This window comes from Callorhinchus milii, unplaced genomic scaffold (assembly GCF_018977255.1).
Source record: "Callorhinchus milii isolate IMCB2004 unplaced genomic scaffold, IMCB_Cmil_1.0 Scaffold1, whole genome shotgun sequence".
Lineage (NCBI taxonomy): Eukaryota > Metazoa > Chordata > Chondrichthyes > Chimaeriformes > Callorhinchidae > Callorhinchus > Callorhinchus milii.
In genome coordinates, this window is record NW_024704742.1 from 83701800 (window position 1) to 83727865 (window position 26066).

The window sequence follows — 26066 nt, forward strand, 5'->3', positions numbered from 1 at the left end:
ATTTTCACAGTAATTTTTGCAGATTTATTTCAGCCTGTTATGCAAGGCTCCTTGTTTTTAACACATGGGAATAAAAATAATATGGGTTTAGTCATGAGTTGCGGCAAGAACAGAGCTGCACTATCTGCTATCACAGAGAAGACACGGGCTACCCCACTCTGCTCCGCACTGCTGCACAGTGATTATGCAAGAAAAATAAATAGGAAAAGAGGGAAGAGAGAAAAATTTAACATAAGCTAAGAGCAAAGTGTTACCCCATGAACATTGTGATGAGACGTAGCTCTGGCAAATATACACATGAATTCAGTTATATACAGATGCAGAAACTGTAATTTAAAGGGGAACTTCCCACAGCTGTGTGTTTTTTTTAAAAACAGGATAAAAATAACTCCTCACTTGTGTTATTGTGATCTGTAGATTTTATCTTAATCCTACACGATTCAGAAGCACAACCACAACTTGCATTTATGGAGCATTCTTCATGTGGGATAACTGGGCTATACTTGGATGGGATTGGATTCCGAGCAAGGGAGAAATTGAAGAGTAGGCGTGATTGAAGAGGTAGACTTTCAGGCAAGATTTAAAGACCAATAGAGGAGAGAATTTCCAAGGTTAGGGCCTCCTCGGATTGTATTACTGATCTGCACTCGGCAAACCCAGCACTATAAATGTAAATCATTTAGGATTTTATCTCTAAGGGGTTAAAACTATAGACTTTTTAAAAGAAAGTCTTGTGTCTAAAGGTAAGGAAGGTAAGGAAGATGATTGTGAGATTTGGTTAAAATGGTCATTGATTTTCAAGCAACTGGATTATCATCTGAATGTTCGCAGATTGCCACAATATATCAACTAGCATTTGTATGGCGCCCTACACATGGGGAGTGTCTTAGTTTAACAGGCAGAGCTTGACACTGGGGAGAGGTGAGATGACCATAGGCACAGTCCAAGATGCGATCTGAAGACTTGACAAAGCAGAGGGATCAAGGCAGAGAGTTCCAGAGTCTCGGAGCACAGTGACAAACCACAGCTGCGATGGTGGAGTGGAGGGGACGAGGGCTTGGAGAAGGCCGGAGCCAAATGTTCTTAATATTAAAAGAAATCATTCCTCCCCTTTCCACACTTGTGTACAACCACCAATTCCATCAGGGAGCAGAGCCGAGCAACTTAAAATATCAGTTCTGACGCTGATTGTAAATAGGACCAACTCCATTTACATTTTCAATCAGATGTGTTTAGTGCTCCATATTCGAACCCTACAAGACACACACAGTGTTTCCTATTTGCAGACTAGTACACTTGAGTAGGCTAATCAAAATTGGTAGTCACTATGGTTACGGCAAAAAATGCTTTAAGGTCATCAAGGAAACATACAGACTGAGGGCCGTGAATTTTCAGTCAGATTAAGAAGGGCAAATTGATACAGTGCAAATACAAAATTACTCAATGCTTTTCTGTTGCCTTAACATCATTGTCAATTCAATTCATTTATTTTCACTGCACCATTCCCAGCAAGGTGAACGACACTACATGCAGATAGGTCTTTTTTGGGGGGGAAGAGAGGAGTTGGGAAAGAGGTTAAAGAGGGAAACAAAATTCATAGGGAATGGAAACTACTCCGAATAGCTAGCTCAAATGCAATTTTTTTCATTATATTATGGGGCAATGTCAATGTGATTCAAAAACCTTCACAAACATTGTGGATTTTTAAAAAAATGCTTTTAAAATAAATGTTAATTGCTGTTATTTTCTTTCTTTCTCCACCAAAAACATATTTTATCTGGAGTATGTGGTTTCAGCTTCAATCTGTCCTTTAGCTTAGCTTCAGGTACAGAATGATTCTCCCATGAAACACAATCAGGTCACTTTACAATATATCCTGTGAAGATTCTGGGACCTCCTCCTAACGTGCAAGACGTTTTACCAAATAAGGATTATTATTAAATTGTGTGACAGTGTGAACAGGCAGGCACTGCTATTTCTCTGATCTTTGCACAGAATCAAAACTTCCACCTACTGTTCCTGGGAAAAAAAACTGCTTAAAACCAACACGATTCTGCCTGGAAAGGGAGAGGGGAATAAAAAATAAAACCACAGCACATTTATTGGGCTGCTTCAACAAGCGAAAGAAAGATACTAAAAAATGGAAGATAAAATCTTTTTTTAAAAAGAGTTTAAAATTTTGCTCTCTGTAATTAATCTAGTTTCCCTGCAGTTTCTGTATCTTTGTTTATTTAGAAGATTTCTACTCAGAGCAGTACAGATATGGAACAAGATAACGTAAGTAACTGATGCTGCACTGATTAACACCATAAAGAATAGACATGCCCCATCTGTTCGGGAAAAGCACTGGACTATACAGAACAAAGATAGACGTATCACGTTTAGGTGTCCGTTTCGCCCACAATATATACAGTCAATTCACTTTACAGAATATTCTGTGAAGCGCTTTGAGATGCCTTAATGATGTGATAAGGCACTGTATCAAATGCAAGGATTATTATTATTATTATGTGCAGAGTGAATCAATTCTCTCTAGACAATAAATACTGTAGCAGACTGGTTTTAACTATTGAAGAAGTAGGTAGAGATGGAAACAAGTTTGGCGTTTAACATTTATTTTTCAATTGAGGGAGTCTTGTGAAGAGATTTATCCAGCTCTAAATTCCCTTTTGTTCAGATCTGGTTTCTCTATCGTTTTACTACTCTTACTTCCACTTGTTTTGCACAACATCAACCATTACTCCAATAATAATCTTTGTAATTAGAATAGCATTTTCACAGGATTTACTGTAAAGTGTAGTGACTGTGTAACATTCACCTGAATGGGCAGACACAGGCACCTTGGTTTAACATTTCATCCGAAGATTGATACTGGGTCATAGCAAGTGGAGGGGAAACATTTAGCCAAAAATATAACTGATGGAAACCAGAGCCATACCACCAAAAATACAAGTGTAAGCAGAAACATGCTGAGGCCCATCAATGTCAAATGCTGCACTTCAACACACCACACATAGTGTTAGTTAACATTTCTAAACCAGCGTCCGTTCATAAGTCCTGTAAGAGCTGTAATGGCTCTGGCACATCTTGGACTTATTTTTCTATCTTTGGGATCCGTAAGACTTCAGTCGAACAGATTTACTCGCAAACTCCTGAACATATTCGGTCAACAGCTATAAATCAGCCAGGATTTATTTTTGGACCATCATTCCTTAAATCACCCAAACACCACCCAAAAATAACCCACCCACCAAAACAAACCTTGCATCATTGACATGTTCACAACATCACAGAATGTATTAGCAGCACAGTGGAAACAGTGGAAACTCACCTTAAGGATACCCCGATAACGTGGCTAACTTTTTTTTTGAAGTCTAGTTCATTTCAACATATTTACAAAGTACAGTAATTCAAACCTACTAGACATGTAAACATGGCCTGCCTAAACATGGCCAAAATTCCTCAATCTGAGTTCTCATTCCATTTAGCTGGTTAAACTCCAGCACTACCCATCGCCATTTCCCCTTTTAATACAAATCAACTTCACTGATTGGTCCTGGACTTTCAAATGGGCTGAAGGAAACCCCTCCATTGTGTACACCTCGGAGCTCAAACCATGAAATAGAACTGGTTGGACACAGGTCTTATATGCCACACACTTGACATTGCTGTCAATGAAGAGAGACAAGAACCATCAGAGTGCTCTCTGCCTCTTTATGGCAGAGTAGGACAGTGTCCAAGCAAAAGTTGGTGGCCATAACAATTTTACCACCTATATCAATCAACAATTGGAACTGATGCCCTTTGTATCTTTCAGTTAATACCTTTGAGGCCTCCTTCTGAAGCTGTGCAGGGCCATAACTGCCAACTTCAGGGCATCTACCATGATGTTCCACTAGGGTCCAGGGTTCAACACAGCGAGCGCAGCACACAAGATCCCCAGCTGAGCCAGCCAACAGCACAATATCAACGGCTAACAGAAGTGCTGCAATTCTATCAGGAATGCCTGGAACAGATATGCCACCTTTGATCCCATATCCCTGGTGAGTCCCCGTCAAGCCTTACGTGGACCTTGGAGCTGGAATACACATTCTGAATAAAATCTCCAAACCATATATATTTACAAGTGGAACTCCCAGCAGTTTGGTTTGTAGAGTCTTAAGCACAGTAATCTCATGTGTTAGATATGCCTGATGACCAAAATAACCCAATGTATTTTCAGACAGCAAGATGAACTTTTGTGCCATTAAGACATTACATGTTCAATGTAATCGTACCGAAACAGACATCCTCCTTGCTACAACTTCAGACTGTATTAAAGTGTCGCTGCTTCAAATATGCATTCATTATATGCCAACGGATGCTTACCCCAAGAGGATTTTAACAAAGATTTCTTTATTTGTCCTTGACGTTTCCTTCATAGCAGAAACTTCTGCGTCAAACCAGAAGCCGCGTTCTTCTGGTATCTCTAAATTGTAGTTCACCATCACCACTTGTCCCATTTGTAGCTGATCCCACTTCAAAATGGTCCTTGCCCGTGGACGAACATTTTCTGCATGCATTTCCACTATTCCATTCTCTGGATAGCTAAACACAGAAAAGAGGCAAAGCACAAAATTATTTCACGAAAGTAATAAAGAGATAATGACAATTCCTGCTTAGGATACAAGTGTCCATCAGCAACTAATCCAAACACTCTTCCTCTATAACTTTCTTAAATGAAAGGAAAATAGCAATGTTTTTTCCCCACCTATATATTGTCAGATTACCAGGAGTCTCCCCAATTTATAGTGAAATCTCGACTCTCTTCAGGAAGACATGCCCATGGAAGATAAACTGACAAGACCTTTGAAACAGTTTCAGTTTGTAAAATTATCCACCTGTGAAAATATAATTATCCCTCCTGGTTTAGGACTGCCCTGGAAACAGATTCAATTGGATCATTTGCTGGTGAGTTAATGTTTACACAGTATTCAACTATGTGTGTCAGCCTCTCTCAGTTAGTTGGTAGCACTCTCTCCTCCGAGTCAGACGGTTGTGGGTCCAAGTCCCATGTAGGGAGTTTGAACTCAGTTTAGGCAAAAACTCTAATATCTTGCTAGGCGTGTGCCACGTTGAGATAACTCTTTTGATTGAGATGTTAAACTAAGTTCCCAGGTGGACGTTAAAGATCCCATGACACTATTCAAAGAGTATGGACTTTCTCCCAATGTGATGGCCAACAATCCCCCAAATACAAATGGCCATTCGCTTCATGACCGTGTGTGGTGTATTGCTGTACACGAATAGACAGCTGTGTTCGCCAACACTTTACAATATATCCTGTGAAGTTTTCCTGATGTGAAAAGTGTTATACCAAATGCAAGGACTATTATTATTGTTATCATCTGATATGCAACAATAATAATAATAATCCTTGCATTTGATATAGCGCTTTTCACATCTTCTAGACGTCCCAAAGCGCTTCAGAATATACTGTAAAGTGAATTGACTGTATATTTGTGGGCGAACGCGGCAGCCAATTGAACACAGCAATGTCCCACAAACAGTCATGGATTGAAAATGACCAATTTATTATTGTTTTTTGGAGGGATTATTATTAGGCATGTGGAGTAAGGAAACTTGCCCAAGGTTTCGCCCTGTCTGGAATTGAACTCAGGTCTCTCACTTGCAAAGCGAGTGCTCTAACCACTGAGCTACAGGACTCCACAATCATTTGTGAAGCAAAATTTCTTGCCCAAAGTCCAACTTCTACATGAATTCTTCTTTGGAAGCACAAAAGTGATTAAAGAATGCATGGCAGAGAAATAAAATAAAGGTACTGCATTTTGATCCGTCAAGTCTGCTGTTCCAAATTTGAAGTCTTCAAATGAATTATCTGTCAGTAAACTCCTCAAAATTTTAAGTGCGTCTGCTGAGGCAGATGAACCAGAGAACGAATTGCTAAGGTAGACAACAAGCTTGTGGAGTCCTGTAGCTCAGTGGTTAGAGCACTCGCTTTGCAAGCGAGAGACCTGAGTTCAATTCCAGGCAGAGGGTGAAACCTTGGGCAAGTTTCCTTACTCCACACAGAGCCTAATAATAATCCCTCCAAAAAAAACAAAAAAAAAACAATAATAAAATTGGTCATTTTCAATCTACGACTGTTTGTGGGACATTGCTGTGCGCAATTGGCTGCCGCGTTCGCCCACAAATATACAGTCAATTCACTTTACAGTGTGTTCTGTAAAGCGCTTTGGGATGTCCTCCTGACGCAAGGATTATTATTAAGCTTAATAAAATAGAAGCCGAAACTGAGCTACAGGACCCCACAATATCAAATGCAAGGATTATTATTATTATCTGTCCGATCTTGCGAGCGAGCGTGTGCATGCATGCATTTGAGCGCGAGTGAGTGAGGCTAAAGACATACTCTGAGAGGTGGAGGATATCAAACAAATCAACATTCCCTTCAAGAAAAAGGCCACAACATGCTGTGCAAAATATTTGAATCTCTGCATTCGAAAGAAGGTGTCAAAGGTACATTTAATCTGAGCAAAAATAATAAAATGCTCCAGCAAGGAGAAACTTATTTACGCTCAAACCTGCCTATACTTACTGATGTCTAACTGCAAAGTAGAATATTGAATATGAACAGAGAATGTACAACTGTCCCTCTTTCCCCTTCTCTGCCTCCTGACCCCCAGACAGTACGTGTCTGGTCTGCTCAACAAGCCAGGTGGACCATGTGGACTGCTGGTACCTCTTCCTCTCTTGTCAAAGTGTAAGACAATTGGGCAGGGCCAATCCAGACAACAGCATAGGCTTCAATAAAAAAGCTCCATACCATCAAGAGCCTCCTCACTCAACCTATGTTTACCCAATCTTACCTCTTTGACTGGCGAGATAGTAAGAACAAGAAAAAAGAAGCTCCAAACCCTGACCCTGACAACTTGCAATAGTTATCAAGCAACTCTGGGGAATGGAATGGAGGCTAAGCGAGCAGGCTGAGCCGGCTTCCGTGCAGAACAAGAGCAAAGAAAATGACAGCTTTCACAAGGCAAGTGTAAAATAGAGAGCAGTGTCACAGACACTTCGCTCCAGCCAGACCTACCCTCGAGGAATGTGAAAGAAAATAGTAAAAAAAAACAAAGAGCGTGGGTGATGGGTGGGGAAGAAAATAGAATAAAATCAAGTCTTTCAGGATCTTTTCCCCATATAATCTTTTATTACAAAACATGGTCGTTCATTCCCAAATTCTCTCCCATAATAAAAAAGCTATGGGGGGGGGGGAGGAATATCCCAGTCACAGATACCTGGAGAGCTCCAAGTCTGAGGCAAATTTTAAAATCAGTCTTTGTGATAATCAGCCGTGTAGCTGGGCCTTGCAAATGAGCTGTCCTGGCGTGGACAGGAATTTGGGACAACCGCCTATTAAGCTGCTTCTGAGCAGAAGCTGCCGAGAGAAACTGATTTTAGAAAATTTATTTAAAAAAAGGTGAAAAAGCTCAGGTAGAACACAAATTAAAAATCGCAGTTGAGTCCAGAATGCTGCAATTCTATCGGGTCTCAATTATGTGGGTCCTCCTGGATTTGTGGGCTATTAATAATGCTGAAGGCTTCCATGAATATTTAAAAAAAACACTACTTTTAACTAACAACCTTGTTCAAAGGGAACAGGCAGTCTTGGCACAAGAGTTCAAATCGATTCAACGAACAATATTAAAATAAGTAGAAAGTCGCTTCGGGTGAGGTTTATATTTACAGAGGGTTGTGCAGAACAAAGAGATTAAAAGGTATTTTTGAAATCAATTCAGACAGCCTAAAGAAACTTCCAAACACACACTCATAAAATGTCAAATTAGGAAATGAACCACATTAATCTGATCCGAAATTTGAATTTCATTCTTCCTTTCCGCCGCCTTTCACATCTTATGGCTCGGCTTTCGCAGTTGCATGCTTGCATGAGCCTCTCAACCCATGTAATTGTTCTTCACTTTCGAGTCTGGACAGTTCAGTAGAAAATGCAACACAGGTTTTTCACTCCCTCTCAGGCAGCTTTCAGTAAGCAAGCATTCAGAAATGGAAGCCGCCTATTTTGGAGTGACACAAAGGACATTTGTACTGTCACCCTGACTGAGATCAGCTAACACCGTAAGCTGGGAATCCAGACACTCACCTGGTCTATATGACTCAGCACTAAATCAGGCCGATCATTAACTACAGCGTCAGGAAGGGAAGCTCTAACTGTACATCTCTCTTTATAGTGACTGGGTTAATAAAGGTTTCATTCCTGAAACCCAATGCAGAAAGCTGCTGCTGCCGGACAAGAAGAGCACAGGTTCGGTGTTTGTGAAGACGACAAAAATCAGAGAATATTTATTGACAGAAGATGCTCAATTAGACAGTAGGGAAAGTTGAGATCAAGAATGCCAAAGAGCTTTCTTCATCGGACCATTTGATCCTGTAAATCCAATAAAAATAACCGATCTTGCTTGAGGGTTTACTGATAGTACAAATGCATCACCGCTACAATCCAAATTAACTAAGATTGAAAAGCTGAAATAGCCATGCTGTGCGAGACACACAAGAGAAAACAGTGTATGCACACAATGGGGGGGAAAAATCACTATTGCCAACCTCAGCTCTACAGCATTCTTGAATATCAAACTCACATTTAGCAGCCAACACCATCTTTAGGCCAGTACAAGTGTCAGTATTTCACAGAATTCAAACCTCAGCCATGCAAAGAACAGTCCGTATAAGAGTCCCTATGGATCAGTTTACCTTAGCATTAAAAAAAGGATGGGATACAAAAACCCATTCAATCCATTAACTTCCAGATGACACAAAGCTTGCCCAATAGTGCATTTTACCACTCTTTACCTCCTGGGGGTAAATGTTCTGCAGATCATCCCCAAACCCAAAACTTGGTGAGGCAAAGACTGAATATTTCTTCCCTTCACACAATCTCTTCTCTACAGCAGGTCAAAGACTATTGTACCACTTATTCATCACAACTGAACCTATTCCTATAATCTACAGTACTGTTCCCAACCAGATAAAGCACGATTGTATCGGGAGATGCTGAGATCCACTCGAATAGGCAATTTCTCAGCATCCATAGACACCTGCTAAGACACGATGGCCAGAAATTAAAGTTGAAAGACAACTGAAAATTGGAAATAACACTGGTTGTTCTATGGAGCCTGTCCTCCAGTTGTAAACAAGATGAATTCCACTTGAAGCGGTTCGATTGTAATAAAATCATAATCCTTGTATTTGATATAGCGCCTTATCGCGCAATTGAGATGCATTAAAACACCTCACAGAATATACTGTAAAGCGAATTGACTGTATTTTGTGGGTGAAACGCGGCAGTCAATTGCATACAAACAGTCGTGGATTGAGTAAACAATTTTTTTTAAAAGGGATTGTTTATTACACCTGGAAAGCAGTTTGCCAATCAACTAACAACGAGGTCCCTACTTATTGTTAGATAAACAGAGGCGCGTGGAGTAAGGAAACTTATCTAAGGTTTTGCATGGAAATCGAACCTGGGATCCTGGCGAGTGCGCCTGTAGCATACTGGTTAGAGTACCTGCCTCAAACATCTTACAGTAATCGGTACATTTCACAGATCTACCTTGAGAGGTTCAAAATACTGGTACACCATGCAGATTTCAAACCCCTGAACTCTTCCATCCCATCCAAAGTGTGGGGGACATAAATAAGATAAAAGGAAGTCAAGGAGGCCATCTCTACCCAGAGGGTGGTGAGGACATGGAACTCACTGCAGTAAACTGTGGTTGAAGAGGAAACCATTAGCGTATTTAAGAGGAAGCTTCGTACATACATGAGGTAGAAGAGAGTAGAGGGAATTAAGCAGGTTGGAGCCTCATGTGCCTGGGTTATTTTGGCTGAATAGCCCATTTCTGTGCTGTATCGTTGGATTTAATTCTTTGTAATCCCCTGATAATTAATTCCCCTGTAAACCACAGCAATCAGAATTCCCATTTATTAAATAATGTGCGACTCATACAAACAAACATTCTCGTCTTATTTCTTCCTCCTCTTCCCCCAGCTGTTAGATTACTGACCTACTTTGCAATTCTGTGTTGACAAAAACACAGGAACAGTCTGTGACCGACTTCATCTTCATGCTGCATCCCTAAAACAGTTTTAAGAATTGTAATTTCTAACAGTGCATGCTGCAAACCACATTGGTTGCAGAATCATTCAGCATAGGAAGTAGACATTTAGTCCATTGTGCTGGTTTCTCTACCCATTTATCCCATTCCCTGCTTCCCCACCCCTCATATCCTTTTACATTTATTCCTATTCAGACAGTTTGTCTAATTCCCTTTAAAATACAGTCACTCCACTTGACAATATATCCTGTGAAACGTTTTGAGACGTCGTCCCAAAGTGAAAGGCACTACACCAAATGTAAGGTTTATTTATTATTAAAACTTACTGTTGATTCTGCTTCAGATCCTTTTTTGGTGGAGCATTTCATGTCCTTATAACTCTTGGTGCATTTAAAAAAAATCTCAAAGCCAATATCTATCTCCTTGTTTTGGTGATGATTTTGAATGTTATGTACACCAAATAGATTTAACTACATAACAATGAATGCGCTCTGCCAACGAAGCAGGTTACGCAGTTTATCAAGTTGGTATCCATTCTGATGCAGTGATTTGGGTTTAGAAAATCAGAACCCGTGATAGAACGGGTCAAGTTATAAAAATGGCTGATGGTCAGCACCTCCATACCTCACAACACTAAATGTACGCACTCAGGAGACCAGGAAACTCTCCAATGAGAGTATCCAGCAGTTACTGGCATACCTGGAGGCCTTCTGAGGCTTTGTGTTATATATCATAAGTGTAATACACTTCCAGTGTTGCAACCGCACTAAAAACAAACCCTCAGCATAAAGGGGTATGACAGTACTGTGTTTATCATGTAAAACACAGATGCACAAATCTCACTGTTGAGATAACCATAACGTAAACAGTTAAATAAAATCTGGACCAAAAAACATATGCTTCAACCAAAACAAACTTGCAGAAATATCAGAAAGTAAGCACCCACATATTAAATATTAAAAACTTTATACACAAGCTGCAATTGCCAACTTTTTTTAAACTAATTTACCAATTTTTTTAATCAATGATTTACTTTTATTAATTACTAGGTCAGTGGTACAATTCCTAATAGAGTGGGGGGGGGGGGGGGGGGTGCGAGAGAAGAAGCTCCCCTGAAAACTAGATATAAACCTGTTCGGGTAACCACCTCCCTGGAACAGCGAGGTTGACACACCAACGAATACTCAGCGACCACCCTTATATAAAGGCCACTTTGGCCCAGTCTCCTAAGCGGTTGATGAAGACACGTTTTGACTGTATTTCTGACGCCACGGCAATGGAGGATAGAATGATAACGTAATACAAGACCAAAGAGGCGTTGTTCTCAGGAAAGGTACAGATCATATTTTGTCATTGGCAAAACGCACAGAATTTGGTGGCGATGGGGGAAGAAGCAGAGCATCTTTAAGTGCATAATTTCCAAGTGCAGGATTGAATCTCCAAAGTATGATTTAGTACAGCGCCTTTCACAGCAGGACATCATCCCAAAGCGCTTCGCAGGATATACTGTAAAATCCAGTGACTGTGTATTTTGTAGGCGAATGTGGCAGCCAATTTGCACACAGCAATGTCCCACAAACAGCCATGAAGTGAATGACCAGTTTTATTTGTGGATTGTTGGTCACAACAGTGAAATAAACTCAGCTTAGACCATACATTTCAAGAGCTTGAACCCACAATCTTCTGAATCAAGAGGCGAGAGTTCTACCAACCAGGCTAGGCTGATACAGCGATGTGATATTACTGTGAAATGGAGAGAACTCTAATTGGCAGCAGTGGGAAGCAACTAACCAGCTTCTGGCTGTTTTTAAGGCACTGACTTTCTTAGACACATACATGGCAGCCAATTTTGCTGAAACATACCTCCTCATTTGAAACAACATTCTTAATTTTGTTGCAAACATTACTTTAAATTTGCTGGATTTGTACCCACTGCAAACAGTTTCTAGCCAGTTAAGCATACACCAAACCACTGTAAGTCTTCAGCGGAGAAAGGTTACCAAAAACATGGTGAGAAAAAAAGTCAAAAGGGGCGACCTTTAATATCTTCCAATAATGATCTGAATGTTGGTTATTAAGACTGCAATTTAATACAATGGCACTTTCACAACAACATGTAAATACCAGATTCCTAAGGGAGTAAAAAGGGGAACATTTTATTCTATTCATAAAGAAGATAAAAAGTTATAGAGATCTTTCTTGTGAGTGGAATAAGCTCCTGTTACCCACATGCTCATCTACTGTCAAATGAATGTCAGCCTGGCTCAGTTGGGAGCACTCTCTCACCTGAGTCAAAAAAAATGTGGGTTCAAGACCCATGTTGGGACTTGAAATCACATAGTGTAAAGCAGAAACTCCAATGCAGTGCTGGGGGTGTACTTCAAATGAGATGTAAAACCGAAGTACCATTTGTCTATTCAGGTGCACTTTAAAAATTCCATGGCATTCCACAAAATGTGAAGAGAGTTTCTCCCTGTGTCCTGGCCAACAATCTTCCAAATACAATTGGTCATTTATTTCAAGCTCTTTGTGGGATATCTGTGCCGTATTTGGCTGCTGTATTCGCCTAAAATATAGAGTTGCAAATCCTGTGAAGTGCTTTGGTACGTCCTCTCGATGCTAAAGCTGCTATTCCAAATGCAAGGATCACAAGGATTATTATTAATAATAATAAACAAAAGATTCCTGCTCATAATGGCTTAGTGGGTGGCTTGACTATATGATGGGATACAGACTACTATCTCAGTTCTCTCCTTGGTCTGTGCTGAATTTCCTGATCATTTTTCACACAGCGATTATGATTGTTTAGCTCTAAGACTTCATGCAAGGACAAAAATAAGCTTTAGAAACACTGCTGCACAAGGAGGATCTACAATGCCTTATTTCTGCGTACAATAGTCCACAATTACTATTCTTAGATTGCAAAATGTTTGCCAAATTCTTTGCTTTTAAAAAGCTGTTTAAACAAAACTGGAAAGCATGTTTTGTGGTTCTGTTCTGTAAAGTGGTATCATGCAAACAGATGTTGAGGTATAGGAGATAAAGGTCTAGAGTGAGAGTCACGTTACTTGAACATTTAATCCATCCCAATTCTTATAAATACTCTAATGGGTTGTGAACAGGTGCCTCAGCTCAATGGTGTGAGATTACACCATATTAAAAATGCAATATCTATTCGTTTTCTAGGGGCCACACTATTATTCGGTTATCAATTCAGAGCTAGTGGAGCTTTCCAGAATGTTCATGCACTCAGGCCAACTCTGACACACAGCCATATTCAGTGCCCTGGCTGACCACCCCACAAGAGATTCAGATCTCAAAACTTTCTAAAATTATACAGTATCTGCGTATAACACAAGATAGGAGGGGAGATGAATAAAAATTGTTTGCACAAATATATTTTCCTTTCCAACAATATTTCCTTTGTGCTAATAATTTCCATTTCCTAAATTCCAATTCACTTTCATATAGTTCCTTGACATGTTCTTGCCCAATTTCCTTTTAAATGTTACAGCGTTAGCTTTAATACTTGTGGAAAACCATTTTATGTTCTAATAACCCACTGAGTGAATAGTTGAACACTAGATTTCCACTTCATTCTCCCAGTGACAATGCTGAGCTGATGCCCTCCTTTTTAACAATTTACCAATCAGCAGAAACAACTTTTCACTTGATCCTCTCAAAATCTTTCAGAATTTTGATGACCTCAAGTAGATCCCTCTAATTGTTGGTTCGAGTAAAAATTGTTCTGATTTTTCAAATTCTTGTCTTCCTAAGAGTATAATCCTTATATGATTCCCTCTTCTCAATTTGCTTTACCCCTAATTGGTATTATAAGCAAACTTAGAAATTGTTTGATTTTCAAAATGTTAATATCCAAAGGAAAATAATTTGCTCCAGTGCTCCAGATATTTGGCACACACAAATTACACCCAGCCAGCCTGAGAAACACCCACTTACACCTCTGAGAAACGCATTGAAATGGTTCAGCCACATTACAACTAGGTTCTTTTAAATTTCAAACAAAATGGAGACACAAGTAAAATAGTAACAAAGAGGTCCCCCCACCTCCCTTCACACTCATTGCTGCACACTAGATAACCAAGATTCTGCTCGATGACAATCTCGATGCAGCTGGAGTTCGGAGTAAATTAAGTTAGAAGAGAGATGGAGGGAGGAGCTGCAGGCAGGCAAGATGGAGACAGGCCCACTATGGTGCTATAATGACAGCTTAACTCCTGGTGGAGGAAGTTTACCGTGCATTGCATTTCACTTGATGACCTGATAACCAGAAGCTTTCCATATCCACAATGGGGCCAGTCCCAATGGGTATGGATATCAGGTTCTCTCTACTGTAGTCACATTCGCTACTAAGACAGATGTTTGGTTTATTCCTTGCAGAAGGATGAAGATAATTACTTCTGGAAGTATTGGTCTGAAGCGCAATGCCTAATTAGTCACTGTATCCATGACTTAGTGAGTGTACAGAGTTGGACAAAGCATCATAATGGTTTTTAAAAACCTGCAATCTCTTCAAGCGGGGGGGAAGCAAGACTTACTCGTCATACTTGATATGATATACAATATCATTGTTCGTAGGTGCCACATTAGATGTGGAAGGTGTAGAGTCTGAATTATTTGATGTGATCCCACTACAGTGCTGTGACTGCTCTTGGTCCGAGGGATCTTTAGTACACTGAGCATTTGCTCCTGTCCTTTCATTTCCGTTAGCATCATTTTTCAGCGTTACACTTTTCTGTCCCTTTGTGCTGCGTGTAACATTCACAACGTGAGCTTCAAACCATGCTCCGATGACAAGGTCGCGAGCGTCCACCAGTTCGTTAATCTGGAACAGACAAACAAAAAAAAATCAATTTGAATGATAATAATCCTTGCATTTGATATAGCACCTTATCACATCATTGGGACATCTTAAAGCGCTTCACAGAATATATTGTAAAGTGAATTGACTGTATATTTTGCGGCCAAAAAGGCATCAGCCAATTGCGCACAACAGTGTTCCACAAACAGTTGTGGATTAATCTTTTTTCTGAAGGTGTTCTTACCCCTGGAAAGCGATCCACCAATCGACTAGCAACCGGGTTCCTACTTAATGCTTGGTAAACAAGAGGCGTGTGGAGTAAGGAAACTTAGCTAAGGTATTAGACCTGCCCGGGAATCAAACCCAGGGCCTTTCACTTGTGAGGTGAGTGCTCTAACAAATATGCTACAGGACTTGGGGGGTGGTGGGGGGCAGAAGCAGATCATATTCTACCTATATTAACCTAACCATTGATTCATGAATGCATGTTGTAATAATACTTGTTTTTATATTCTCATTTTCTTTCTTCCCCCCACCGGCTTCCTGTTACGCAAGCAATTAAGGCATCGGAAACAATCACGAAATTGAATCTATTTTGCAGAAGAGGAAGAACAAAGGCAAACAAAAGAACATGGTTTCAGATGAACTTCATTACACTCCATAAATTTCCCTATATTTAAAATATCACTTTTGCCTTCATTAATATCGGGGCATCTGTCCAAACAATCAGATAATCTTATCTGTGATCCAAGTCCATCATAAGGCAGAATTCTTTTCAAGAATGGCTACAGCCTAGTCTTGTATCGTATCCAGGTTCATTCACTTAAGTGCCACATATACTTTGTTAAGTATTCGTTTTTAATGAAGGGCTTTGATGATTAAGTATTTGGGGTTTTAATGAAAGGCTTTGAAGGAAGTCACAGTATTTAAATTTACTTGGTACTTCGAAGAAGTCACAGTGGAGTAAAAATGTATAAAAATAGCAACTTACACCACAATGGGGTTCAATTTGGTTGTCGCACTTTGGTCCACAAACTCACTTGCTAAGGCTCAAATGGTACTTTACGTAATAACTTAACAGTGTGCGGGACCAGAATATTTAAGTGTTGAATTTAAAAATGCATGCCTAATGTGTATGGTTTTAATGAACACTTAATAGACACCAAGAAAAACTACCTTCTCTCCTTGAATTTCGCTGCGGGTCTTTTTTACGGTCCACCTGAACAGGTAGAAGGGACCTCAGCTTAATATTTCATCCAAAATTGTAGTGCTGCTTCCACATTGGCATTGGAAGCTCAAAATCCCATGGTGGGATGTCAACCCACAACTTTCTAAATCAGTGATGAGTGATACCAACGGAGTGAAGCTAACAAATTATCCAAACACAAATATATTTTTTTCCATTCTAATTGAAATAGTTCCAGGCATATGGATATTCTGATATAAACACACACACTAGATATAACATGCTGATACCGAAAAAAAACAATTATTTGCCTAATCATAATCCTGACCAACGTTAATCAGTGATCACTAAACACTTAGAACAATTCACCATTGATCCATCACTTGTTATCCCATCTCCTGATCAATGCACAGCATCAGCCACTTAGTTAATCAATGGCATATTAGAAATCTAAAGAGAAATCCTTGACACTCCAGGCAATATGTAGCAAGTCATTTCAATGAGTGTAATTTCTTAACAAACAAAACACTGTGCCAATTTCATGAAGAGGGGGAGGAGGAAAGGATCTCAAGTCAGAAATGGTTAACACAATTACTGGAAGATCCTGATTGTTCATTAATAAAATTTATGGAAGTTTTAAAACGAGCACCAACATCCATGTTCTTCAGTGCCACCAATGGCTGAATTTAAATGAATACTTGCCTGTTAACAAGCGCCAAGTTCGCCCTGTGTGCAATGGGAAGTTATAAAAGAAAGCTGCACAGATTGATGGTAGGAACAGTTCAACGCTGAAAAATGTGAAATGGGACATTTTCCATACTAAATAGAGGGAAAGGAAATGCAACTTAAAATGGTAAGATTTGAAATGGAGTAGATGAGAAGGGGGCACGGTGTGTAAACAAAAAGTAAAGGCAACAGAAAAGGTAATAAAAAGTTACAAAAAAATATTTGGTTTGTATCTACGTGCGATATACCTCTATAAAAACCTGGGAAGCCACAACCATATAGTGCGTGGATTTTGACAGTCAGCCTCATTTTCAGAATGATACAAGAACAATGAAAAATACATGCAGCGTAGATTCACTTGGATGTTATCATTCTTTCTTCCTATCAATTACCAAAGGTGAGGAGGTTTCGATTATGAAGAGAGACTTCATAAAAATGAAATCCTAAGGGAATAAAACTTTCAGGAACCACAATGCATATAATATACACTAGATAAATATACTATATATACATAATATTATATATATATATACACATACATACATATACTAGATAATATATACTAGGCTCATGTGGAACATAAACACTGGCATAGACCAGTTGGGCCGAATGGCCTGTTTCTGTGCTGTGTATTCTAATGTATAAAGATCTTGCTTTATCTAGGTTTCACCTTTAAACCCTTCCACGGTCTGGCCCCAGCCTATCTCTGGGACCTCCTTCAACCCAACCACACTGTATCAAATGCAAGGATTATTATGCTTATTGTTATATTATGATTATTATTATTGTTCTAACCACAGAACCCCCTCCAAGAACAAGATTTCTCTCTGTGAATATATTCATTATGACTGCTGAGCACGACTGTCCTGTCAGTAACTATCTTTTTGGACAGGCCATTTACCACAAATTTCCAGGACATGGCCATCCCCAAATGGGACTATCCACAAAATCACTGCTCATTTCTACCCCCTGGGGATCACTTTCAATGGTTTACATTTAGCTTCCACTTCATTTCAAACAGAATCTACAATGGAGATCAAAAGGAATGCCCTCGGGGATGCTGATAAACTGTAAAACACGTGCCCCAGAACAGTGTTAATGCTTTTATGATTCAGTTGGAACCAAAACATCCCCATTAGTTACCAATCTGCTTGTCTGAAAGAAAAGGAAATGACAATAAATGGCAAATATCCAAAACAAAAAACATTCTTTCTTCCTATCAATCCCCCCCCCCATGTAATTTCTGTTCATTCAAATCACCACAAACAAACTATTTCCTCAGGGGCCACAAATTATTCTCTCCCCTTTCCTTGTTCCTTCCTTCCTCCCTCCCGCCCTCTCGCCGCCATCCAATTATTTTGATCCAGACAACTCTCACATACAAAGCAGACTACACAAACCACACAGCTGCTCTTGGCAGCCATTACCCTCAACACATGTATAGATTCTCAACAGAAATGGCGATCGCTGAATATTTTTTTCTATAATGTATTATGTATAAAAAATATAAATCACAAATAAAGGTTTCAATACAGCATAATCATTGATCTTTTAAAAAGGAACAGAATTACTGGCATTCAAGTAATGTTATTACACTTACATAATTCCACACACAGTCTATTTAATTTGTGCACAGAATAAAATCTGCGTCAGTGAGGCTACATCTTGAATTTTTTGGGGTTTTAAAATAACTGGGGAGACTTATTACACTGACAGACCAGACAGATGGCTACTGCAAAACTTTGGATCAGGGAAAAGTTCTGAAAGGTAGTGAGGCACCAGAAAAAAATAGTCACTCCACTCCCTCACCTTCTCTCCTCTCCCCCAAGTCAACAGGTATATTTGCCATTAATTCAAGCGGGCCAAGAGACCGCTTAAAAAAAGAAAGTACAGTATTATCATTAGTCTGAAAGATACGAAGCTGGAAACTGATTGGTTGGCTTTACATCCGAAGTGTAGCAGACACGTGTGACTTAGTGACAATAGATTTGGCTCCTGTCTGAATTTACTGCAACTCTTTGAAAATGAAGCTGCTGGTGGATTTTCGGAAGACCAAAGATAAGGTTCTACACATAAGGTATTTAAAAGAAAAGGGAAATCCTAGAATTAATACCAAATAAATCAGTTTCCCAAACTGGCTGTGCAGTAGAAAGCAGCAGGTGGAAAGGGAATCCAAAAACATTTCAGTCTGGAGAACAAGTATCAGTTCCACAAGGACCTGTTCCAAGTCTTGTCCTGTTTGTAATACTTCTTAAATGCCTTGGGAGAGTACAAATTATGATAAAATATACTTATTGGAGATGCCAAGCTACGTGGTCAAATGAATCGTATGAGGAGAAATACAATTTAGGATAATCGTTGAGTAATTAAATTGAATGATTTTAAATCGAGGCAAATGCAAGGCAATGGATGATTCCAAGACCTGCAATAGCCAAGGTTAATAATAATAACCCTTGTATTTGATATAGGCGCCTTATCATGTCTTCAAGACGTCTCAAAGTGCTTCACAGAATATACTGTAAAGTGAATTGACTGTATATTTTGTGGGCAAAAAGCGGCAGCCAATTGCATACATCAGTGTCCCACAAACAATCATGGATTGGAGCGACCAATTTAATATTATTTTTTGAAGGAATTATTACCCCCGGATAAGTGATCTGCCAATCAACTAACAACTGGATTACTACTTACTGCTAGATAAACAGAGGCGTGTGGACTAAGGAAACTTGCCCAATATTTTACCCTGCCAGGAATCATAGAATCGTACAGCACAAAATGAGGCCATTCGGCCCATCGAGTTTGTGCCGGCTCTTTGAGAAGAGCAATATCATGTCAATCCCACTCCCCAGCCCTTTCCCCATAACCCTGCAAACCCGTCCTCCTCAAATACCCGTCCACTGCATTTTTAAAAGTGGTTATCTGGTTATCGAATTGGCCTCCACCGCCCTTTCAGGCAATGCATTCCAGATTCGAACAACTCGCTGCGTGAAAAAAATTCTTCTCACCTCCCCTCTGCTTCTTTTAGATACTACTATGAATCTGTGACCTCGAGTCACCGACACACCCACCAGTGGAAACAGTTTTTCCCTTTCTAACCTATCAAATCCCCTCATGATTTTGAAGACCTCTATTAGGTCTCCTCGTAACCTTCTCTGCTCCAATGAGAATAATCCCATCCTCTCGTGCCTTTCCTCATAATCAAGGTCCCTCATTCCTGGTACTAACCTTGTAAATCTCCTCTGCACTTTTTCCAATGCCTTAACATCCTTCCTACAGTGCGGTGCCCAGAACTGGGCGCAATATTCTAACTGAGGCCTAACCAGTGTTTTATATAGGTTAATCATAACCTCCTGACTCTTGTACTCTATACCCCTATTTATAAAGCCTAGTATCCCATATGCCCTTTTTACAGCTTTATCTACCTGTCCTGCCACCTTCCACCTTCAAGGATTCATTTACCTGAACCCCCAGGTCTCTCTGTTCCTTCACCCCCCTTAAGATTGTATTATAGCCTATATTGCCTCCCCTCATTCTTTCCACCAAAATGCATTACCTCGCATTTCTCCACCTTGAAATTCATCTGCCATGTGTCTGCCCATTTTACCATTCTGTCTATGTCCTCCTGCAGATGGCTGCTATCCTTTTCACTGGTTACCACCCTACCTAACTTTGTGTCGCACCAGGTCTCTTGCTTGCGAGGCATGTGCTCTAACCACTGAGCCACAGGACTCCAGGTTATGAGAGATTTGCAGGGTTGAACTGGTTTTAACTGAAGAGAGGGAACGTGAAACAGATCTTCAAAAATTAGGCAAATAGATGGAAGTAGCCATCTTCTGGCCATCACTTGCTATAGTAAATGCCTGGACACAACCGGGAAGAACTGACTGGTGCTTGAATATTTATAAATGAGGGTAATGTTCGCTTTTTAAGGGATAAAAGGTCCTCAGAAATAAAGATGATTGTACTCAAGATTTTCATTGATCTTGGAGGTGAAAAGGAAACCATAAATTGTGTCAGAAAGTTGTGGGTTCAAACTCCACACTGTGACTTGGAACTCGCATAGTCTAAGATGATTAATGTATTGCTGGAGGCTGCATTGTCGAAGGTGCTATCATTTGGAAAAGGCAAACCCAGGATATATCTGCCTGTTTAGGTGGACTTTAAAGATTCCATGTTATTACTCGAAAAGAGAAGGGAGTCTGTCCAGAGTGTCCTGGCCAACAATCCCCCAAATAAAATGGCCACTCACTTTACAGCTGTAGGACATTGCTTAGAACAAATCAGCAGCTGCTTCTACCCACAAAATACACAGTCACTATGTTCCACAATAAATCCTGTGAAGCGCTGTGAAACATCCTCCCGACATAAAAGGAGCGATATCAAATGCAAGGATTAAGTACGGTTACATCAAACTTAGAACGAAATATATGAATCCAGCTGGAAACAACTGTCCTTTCCTAGTGAGAACCATCATTTAATACATTATTTTCCACTCCTTTAAGATTACCTCATGTTAAACACTATTCCCAACCCAAGAGGGCAGGCGGCCAAGCTGTTCCAAGAAACTGTTCTTTGTTGATCGTGCAACGGCCCAAGAAGCTTGCAGAAGAGCTAACTGAGTTTTCTTTGCCCTTACGCTAAGGAAAGTGCACCAATTCCTGTATGATACATGCTCCAACAATCTGAGATCAAAAAACTCACCACACTATGGGAAAACCACAGGAAGCATGGTGTTCCCAATGGTTGCTGCACCACCCTGCTTGCTACGCAGTGCGTCAATGTGGTCTGAATTTAACTAGCAAGAAAGATGAAAGCAAATGTAAAACTCATTGTCTAAATAAGAGCCCTACATAATAAAGCTGCAAGATTCCACTCAGATTGAAACATCTGAATGGCTGACTCAGTCTCACAAGTTAGAACGTTGTTTTACTTTTGTTTAATGAAATAATAATCCTTGCATTTGATTTAGTGCCTTATCACGTCGTTGGGACGTCTCAAAGCGCTTCACAGCGTATACTGTAAAGTGAATTGACTGTATATTTTGTTTATGGAATGCGGCAGCCAATTGCACACAGCAGTACCACAAACCATCGTGGATTGAGTGATAACTTCCACTTGTCAAAAGTAATGTAACAAAATAGAGTTGCAAAGGGCCATTTCAACACCTTTAGGCAGGGTGGGTGTTGGAAAGAGTTGGAAGCACTTTTATAGTAATAATCCTTGCATTTGATATAGTGCCTTAGCACATCATTCAGCTGTCTCAAGTGTGAGTACTGACAGATTGACTGTATTCTGTGGACAAAATTTTAATTGCCATAGACCAGTAGTGGCCAACCTGTGCCCGTTGGGCCATTACGAAGTAGTCCTCCAAACATTAGCACGAGTCTAGAGCAACTCTTATGTTTGATCAGCGGACCTTGATTGAATATTTCTTGATTTAATCCACGTCTATTTGCCAAGGTCCCTCTCATGAAGACCTGGATTAAGCAGCTGCTGCTGATTCCGGCTGGTACTCATTGGCTTGGACCTCAAGAAAATCAAGGTTGCTGGCACGTCACAAGCTGTCCGGTAAAGGTGCTCCCACCCCAATGAAAGCAGTTGCCCGTCAGACAGTTGATGAGGAAACTCTGAGGCTTGGGGCTACAGCTGCTGGAAGGTGTTATCTGGAGTCCAAGTTTGTGATCGCACGCTCGTGCATTGAGCGCCTGGAATCCACTTTGATCGGCCTGCAGAGAGGCAAACAGCTGCTGCTTAAACTCCGCACCTTTAATTGGTGGAACCATCACTCAATGGGAAGGAAAGTGTGCCCAACTGCAGACAGGAAGATGGTGGCAATGCTCTCCCCATTTCATGCTGAGATGTGTTGCCCACGATGAAGATCGCAGGGAGTTCCTGGTACCTACCAGCCACCTAGTGAGAGCTCAAACACATGCTTGGGAGTCATCCCGCTCAGCTCCTGATAACTATGCAAGCCAAAGCCATAACGGGTAGAGTGGTCCTAACTGGACAAGCAGCTGGAAAGCTTGCCAGACAGCAATATCAATGGTAAGTTATGTGGTTTTAGCTGGTTAGACTCCAGCAGTACCCAACACACACTTTGGGGGCCTTAACCCTTGGCTCTTGCCAACCTGTGCCAAATACTGTCCAGAATTAGATAAGCAGGATGGGTCCCTCCAGGAAGAGAGTGAGCATTCATTTCCAGCAATCTATCTCTGGGATTTCCATGTGTAGGTGGGATGCATGGAAATCTCAGTTTGGTGATGGGTTTACCCGGCTGACCAAAAAAAACCCAAGTAATATTCAATCAAGAAAATTTATTTTGTTGGCTGACCATAAAGGTTGGCCACAACTCTGGACAAATAATTTTGAAAGTAACTTCTAGCTAGTATTAACAGAGGCATATAACTTAGTCAGGCCCACATCATAACCTGGTGTGTTGTGCTTGGCCTCATCATTGCTCAGCAGAGTTTTGGATTACACCAGAATCCTTGTTATTATACACTGCAAGTATCCAGTTTACGTTAAGATGGAATTACATCCTCCAATGCTTCACCATTCGTAGTGGAGGTCCCATTAGGTTAATTTATAAACAAAACTCACAACAGCAAAAGATGGATGAACTTGACAAGGTGCCTTGAAATAATAACAACAAGTTACATTTGGTATAGTGCCTTATCCCATCGTCACCTCAAAGCGCTTCACACTACTGTAAAGTGGATTAACTCTGTATTCTGTGGATGAACGCAAAACAGGAAAATATAGCTAATTCAGTTTTGTATTATGTGCTTTAAAGTTTCTCGAGAATACGGTGGGCTACTCCATTCCAAAAAAGCGTTGGTTTTAATGGGGACACCCTCACCTCCCAAACTACCTCCTATTCCCGATCCTCACCCTGGTTCACCAGCCACCTCCGCTCGCTCAAGGGCCAGGTTCGGGTTGTGAACGCACTTGGCTCAAATACAGCCTAACTGTCCACCGGCACATCAAAACCTACCGCTCCGCTCTCACATCAGCCAAATCATCCTTCTACTCCAGGTTAATCCTGGAGGCGAAGGGCAACCCCAGGCTCCTGTTCTCCACCACCAACCAGCTCCTCCGTCCTCCCCGCCACACCTCCCATATTCTTTCCTCCGAGTCCCACTGTGAGGAAATGCTGGACTTCCTCGAGTCCAAAATTGAGGGAATCAATTGAGGGCCCTCCCAACGTCCAACCCCTACCTATGCCCCCCCCCCCCCCCCCCGACCACTACTCATCCCTCCTTCCACACCTTTGAACCTGTCACCCCCTCCTCTGTCATCACCACCATATCCTCCATGAAGCTCACCACCTGCTCCCTGGACTCCATCCTCACTCCTCTCCTTAAATCCCAGCTCAACCTCCTTGCCCCACAACTCGCCGACATCATCAACCTCTCCCTGTCATCTGGCACTGTTCCTTCCCCCTCAAAACAGTCACCATCATTCCCTACCTTGAAGAAACCTTGCCTTAACCCAATACAGCTATCCATCTACTGGCCCATCTCCAACCTCCCTTTTCTGTCCAAGGTCCTTCAGAGAGCCGTTGCCTCCCAGCTTCGCTCTTTCCTCTCCTCCCACTCCCTACATGAGCCCTCCTATCGGGTTTCGTTGCTGTCCACAGCACAGAAACTGCTCTGGTCAAGGTCACGAATGACATCCTGCCCATGTGTGACCAGGGCTCCCTCTGCCTCCTTGTCCTCCTCAACCTCTCCACTTTTTTGACACTGTGGACCATTCAATTCTCCTCCACCGCCTCTCCTCCCACCTCAACCTTCAAGGTTCTGTCCTTGACTGGTTCAGGTCCTACTTTTCACACCGCCTCCACTTCGTCATGGCAAACGGCTTCTCCTCCAGCCCCCGCACCGTCTCGTGTGGTGTTCCTCAGGGCTCTGTCCTTGGTCCCCTCCTCTTCACCCTCTACATGCTCCCCTTTGGTGACATCATCTGCAGACATGGGGTAAATTTCCACATGTATGCGGATGACACCCAACTCTATCTCTCTGCCGTCACCCTCAACTCTAAGACTGCTGGCGTCCTGACCGACTGCCTGTCTGACATCCATTCCTGGATGAGGGACAACTTTCTCCAGCTGAACGTCAGCAAGACTGAGGCCCTCCTGATTGGATCGCGCCAGCGCCTCCGCACCTCGGGCGCTGGCAGCATCAGCCTCCATGGCTGCACACTCAACCTCACTAAGCCAGTCAGGAACCTGGGTGTCTTGTTTGACCCTGAACTGTCCTTTCTCCCCCACATCCGCGCCATAACCGGCACTGCCTACCATCACCTCCGCAACATTGCCAGACTCCGCCACTGCCTCACCCCTCAGGCTGCCGAAACCCTCACCCACGCATTCGTCACATTAAGGCTCGATTATGGAAACTCCCTCATCGGCCTTCCCAACTCTTCCCTTCACAAGCTGTAGATCATCCAAAACTCTGCAGCTTGTGTACTCTCACGCACCAGGCTCCGTGATTCCATCACTCCCACCTTCGCCCGACTCCACTGGCTCCCCATCTCTCAGAGGATCGAATTCAAGACCCTCATCCTCAATTTCAAGGCCATCCATGGCCTTGCCCCCTCCTACCTCTCTGACCTGCTGACTCCCTCCGTTCAGCGGGCTCCGGCCTGCTCCATATCTCCCACCCAACCCGCCTTACAATCGGTGGCCGGGCTTTCAGTCTCTCTGCCCCCACACTCTGGAACTCCATCTCACAGTCCTTTTGCCTCGCTTCCTCCCTTGCCTCCTTCAAGACTGGTCTCAAGATCCTACTCTTCGTTCGCGGCTTTGGTCGCGTCCCATCTCTCTGCCTTCTCTCACCCCTACCCCACCCCCCCCGCATGCTTGGGTCCTGACCCCTGACTGTCCAGCGCCATGGAGCGTCCTCCTGACGTGAAAGTGCTCTATAAATGTCATTTTGTTGTTGTTAATGAAGACCGCCACTGTCCATGCCCGTTTTGCATTGAGATTGTTCCATTTCATATGCTGTGTCCAAGGACATGAAACCACAATGCACTTAATTACATTTCCTTCTAATATAAAAAAGCTACACAGTGCAAAATGCTAAGAATTTTGAAAGATGAAATATACAAAGAGCCATCAGGACACTAACAAGGCGTAAGGCAATTTTTCTCTTTTAGCCTGCCAAACCCAATTGAAATTCGGAAAGCCCTTTGAGCAACAGTA

At 41.5% G+C, this 26066-nt stretch overlaps 1 protein-coding gene across 1 annotated transcript in view; it reads right to left on the bottom strand.

Annotated features, from left to right (window-relative positions):
• LOC103185474 (E3 ubiquitin-protein ligase UHRF1) overlaps nt 1-26066 on the bottom strand; it is an 81738-nt gene that overhangs the window by 24587 nt on the left and 31085 nt on the right. The window contains 2 exon segments of the mRNA XM_042332585.1: nt 4369-4587; nt 14690-14976. Coding sequence (XP_042188519.1) covers nt 4369-4587; nt 14690-14976 — 506 coding nt within the window.